General features: G+C 38.8%; 1 protein-coding gene across 1 annotated transcript; it reads right to left on the minus strand.

The window, feature by feature from the left end:
• Window positions 1–893: 893 nt before the first annotated feature.
• LOC134814724 (uncharacterized) lies at window positions 894–3336 on the minus strand. The gene is made up of 6 exons (XM_063822913.1): window positions 3255–3336; window positions 2803–2925; window positions 2483–2557; window positions 1976–2178; window positions 1237–1339; window positions 894–1094 (listed from the first exon to the last, which is right to left on the minus strand). The coding sequence occupies exons 2-6, from the start codon at window positions 2875–2877 to the stop codon at window positions 894–896; spliced, it is 657 nt and encodes a 218-aa protein (XP_063678983.1). The 5' UTR covers window positions 2878–2925; window positions 3255–3336.
• Between the last annotated feature and the right edge of the window lie 865 nt (window positions 3337–4201).

Below are 4201 nucleotides of genomic sequence, written 5' to 3' on the forward strand. Positions count from 1 at the left end.
CACAGACTATTTCATTCTATAATCATTGTTTCCAAATTTAACCTATTTACGATGTCGTATATCATTTTGTGATGATGTTTATATCAACTGCCCTATACTTGAATCAACTGTATCCGTGTATCGTCCTTATATAGAGTTTTCCCGCAAAATTTAACCTATTTACGATGTCGTATCATTTTGTGACGATGTTTACATCAACTGCCCTATACTTGAATCAACTGTATCCGTGTATCGTCCTTAAATAGAGTTTTCCCGCCTTCCGAAACAAAATCAGATATAAATGATTATATATCAAATTCCATATAATGTGACAGAATTTACATCATTTCCCAATAACCAAGTGTATATATTTGCTAACTTTTCAAAACAACATATTTTAGGGCTATGATTGGCAGAAGAACCATCAAATAATGAGTTGAAAGGGTTTTGAGGACACCTCACAGTAGAAAAGAGGTCTCGTATTCTGAGTGTGACAAAGTTTACGAAATATTGCCTTAAAGCCGTTCGATCACTGCCCTTTAACCAATGTTGAATCATAATTGTTATATTGACCTAATCTACTATATTTTAGACCAAAGAATGCTGATCGGGCAGCTATGGTAAACAATGTCACAAAAATGTGACATTTTTTACATTATAGTGCCTAAAAGCAATACATTTTATTTCTGAGCGGTGCATATGGGAGTATGGGTCACGTGGCTAATGTTCAGAACTTATGAACATGTTAGATTAATAGATTCTAAAATTAAGCCACTATCGTCGAAAACGCTATTTTAGAAATTTACCAATATCCTCAAACTTCAATGAACGTGTCCATATACACTATATATACACTGTATATTACGCACTATTGTATTGATGTAATAACGAGGTATGGCCGCAGTTCCTTTAAATTACAAACCGTTCAGATCCATTATTTCCTCCTCATCGTCCATATCACTGATTACAGAATCAGATAACTCCTCCTCCTCCTCCTCCTCCTCCTCACTACTGCTGGTGCTCTCTTCATATTGACCCAGAGAACTGAGAGGAGTTGGAGGGAAGAGACCTGAGAACTCCTCTACCTGCTCCATTCTGAGGAACATTAAACACACCTGCCAAGGAAGAGAAGGGTCAAACAAGCAACTAAACTGTGAACATTGTAGCATATTTACTGGGACAGTAACCAGCATGCAAATTGCAAGGTAAGTTTACTTACCTTACAGTGAACAGCATGCAAATTGCAAGGTAACTTACCTTGACGATGTCTCTGACATATCCGTCGTACTTGTGGGACCGACCAAAAACCAACTTCCTTAGTGCTATGTCTTTTGTCTTCGGATGTCGTATCACTCTACTACTGCAGCACATACATGTTAGATTGAAATCGTGGAATCTCTGAACGACAGTCAAATTAACATGATAACGTAGATTCCAAATTTGATCAATTGCGCGCGCGATTTACAAGAACGGTTACACGATTTGTATACTAAAATGTTTTCGCGGCGTACGTTTGTAGTACAAGGAATTAATAGTGGCCACTAGAAGGGATCCAATTTCATTAGTGAAATCTCATTTTATTTTTCTGCCCTAAACTAATGAAGTCTTTCTTGACGTTAACCACATTCAACGTGAAATTAAGTTTTTTCATTAAAGTAGCAACCCAAAGTTAATGAGATAGGTCAGGTTTACTAGCAGAGCTCAGGTTTGTGAATGTCATGAGGGCCACCGACAGAGGATATACTTAGAGGATAATAAAGATACCTACGGTTGCCATGACTACAGCTAAATATATCAGGACACCTCATACACTGGTGTGTCAGTTCTCACGGCCTGTGTTAGCTTATTACTCTAGTAGCAGGGAGGGGTCGGTATGTTACCTACCTACGTGTAGGTATATAAGCTTATTGGGAATACTTGAACTGATAAGTTCAAGTATTCAAGTGTTAAGGTCACTGGTGAGCGGTCTCAGGTGTGGTATTTGCAATGCACTGACCTCTGTAGAGTATGGAGTAGTAAGCGTAGAGTAAGAGTGAAGGAGTGGTGTAGAGGCAGAGATCCGGTGTAGCCAGTGTCTAGTGAGTGCTCCTTTATTGCAGTGTTAACAAGTGCTACACAGTCCTCCAGGGTTAGGTGCAGTGAGTGCAGCATTCGTAACTCACTCAGCAACACTACTGTGCTGTGTAGTGTAGTGGAGTCCTGTAGTGGAGTACAACTAATTAACAACTAATTAACAACTAATTAACAACTAATTAACAACTAATTAACAACTTATTAACAACTAATTACCGTCTTATTAACAACTAATTAACAACTAATTAACAACTAATTAACAACTTATTAACAACTAATTACCGTCTTATTAACAACTAATTAACAACTAATTAACAACTAATTAACAACTTATTAACAACTAATTACCGTCTTATTAACAACTAATTAACAACTAATTAACAACTAATTAACAACTTATTAACAACTAATTAACAACTAATTAACTAACCGTTAAATGAGCTAATTGACTGAAAGGTTGCCAGGTAGACTTGCCACTGCACATCAACCAACGCTCATCTAGCTTCTGAGATACAGTTGCTTATATTAGATCAGATACTGTGGTTAACATTATTTTAATTTAATCCATTACCAATTACCATGCAGACATTGTTTTGAATCATCTTACACTAAGCTAAAGATTGTGTGAATTGTTTGATTATTGAGTAACCGGCCACTACCTGACACCTGTACTTACAGTAGAGAATAGCATGGTACTACCTGTACTTACAGTAGAGAATAGCATGGTACCCGGTCACTACCTGTACTTACAGTAGAGAATAGCATGGTATGAGCACCTGTCATAGTGACAGGTACTAGTTTGTTATCTACATTCTTAGTCGTCATGGCAACTACAGGGCACAGATGCAGGGTATACCCATTAACTCCAACAACCTAGGTTAGGGATTGTAATATTTGAAAACAAGTTCTATATTATTATATCATAGAGAAAAGATACATAAATTAAAAGCCATTAATTTGAGAAATTACCAGATAAAGATAACTGGTAAAGAAAACTGTTTCTTATTTATACAAATGGTATCCACTAGCAGAACTAAAAATTAGATGACTAAAGACACTTAGAACTGGATGCTCTGGTTACACACTAAGTGGGGGAGGTACTACTACTAGTGGGGTAAGCTACTCTAACCCCCCCCCCCCCCTAACCAATAACTTGCAGCTCTAACTCTAACCCCCCCCCCCGGCCCTATCAAGACTCTAACCTCTATGTAAGTGTCACATCTGAAGACAGAGAGATTAGGAAGAGTTAGTTTGACAAGGCAGGTAACTTGCTTTAACAATGTGGAGGACTCTATAGTGTTGTAGTCCTTATCTCTCACTAGGTAGTGACCTCCCACGTGTGTTTTTAAAACCTGTTATAATTACTGGTAACACCAGGGTAATACTGGTTACCGTTAGCAAACAAACTCCCATTATGAAGCAGTACCCATAAATTATCATTTTCACAAAAACCATTTCGGAGGTGCAACATGGAGCTTCCTCTGCAGTGTGATTGCACATTGCCACCATGGTGATACCATGGTGACACCATGGTAACACCATGGTAACACCATGGTAACACAACGGTAACACCACAGTAACACCAGGGTAACACCATAGTAACACCATGGTAACATCAGGGTAACACAACGGTAACACCGCGGTAACACTATGGTGTTATATGCGGAGTACAAGTAGTCCCTCCCTTACCTGTGTGTCTGATTGTTTGACAGGACAGAGCAGTGTTACAATGTTTGTATTGTACCCCCTCCCTTACCTGTGTGTCTGATTGTTTGACAGGACAGAGCAGTGTTACAATGTTTGTATTGTACCCCCTCCCTTACCTGTGTGTCTGATTGTTTGACAGGACAGAGCAGTGTTACAATGTTTGTATTGTACCCTCTCCCTTACCTGTGTGTCTGATTGTTTGACAGGACAGAGCAGTGTTACAATGTTTGTATTGTACCCCCTCCCTTACCTGTGTGTCTGATTGTTTGACAGGACAGAGCAGTGTTACAATGTTTGTATTGTACCCCCTCCCTTACCTGTGTGTCTGATTGTTTGACAGGACAGAGCAGTGTTACAATGTTTGTATTGTACCCCCTCCCTTACCTGTGTGTCTGATTGTTTGACAGGACAGAGCAGTGTTACAATGTTTGTATTGTAGCCC

This window comes from Bolinopsis microptera, chromosome 5, assembly GCF_026151205.1.
Source record: "Bolinopsis microptera isolate Bmic1 chromosome 5, MBARI_Bmic_1.0, whole genome shotgun sequence".
NCBI lineage: Eukaryota > Metazoa > Ctenophora > Tentaculata > Lobata > Bolinopsidae > Bolinopsis > Bolinopsis microptera.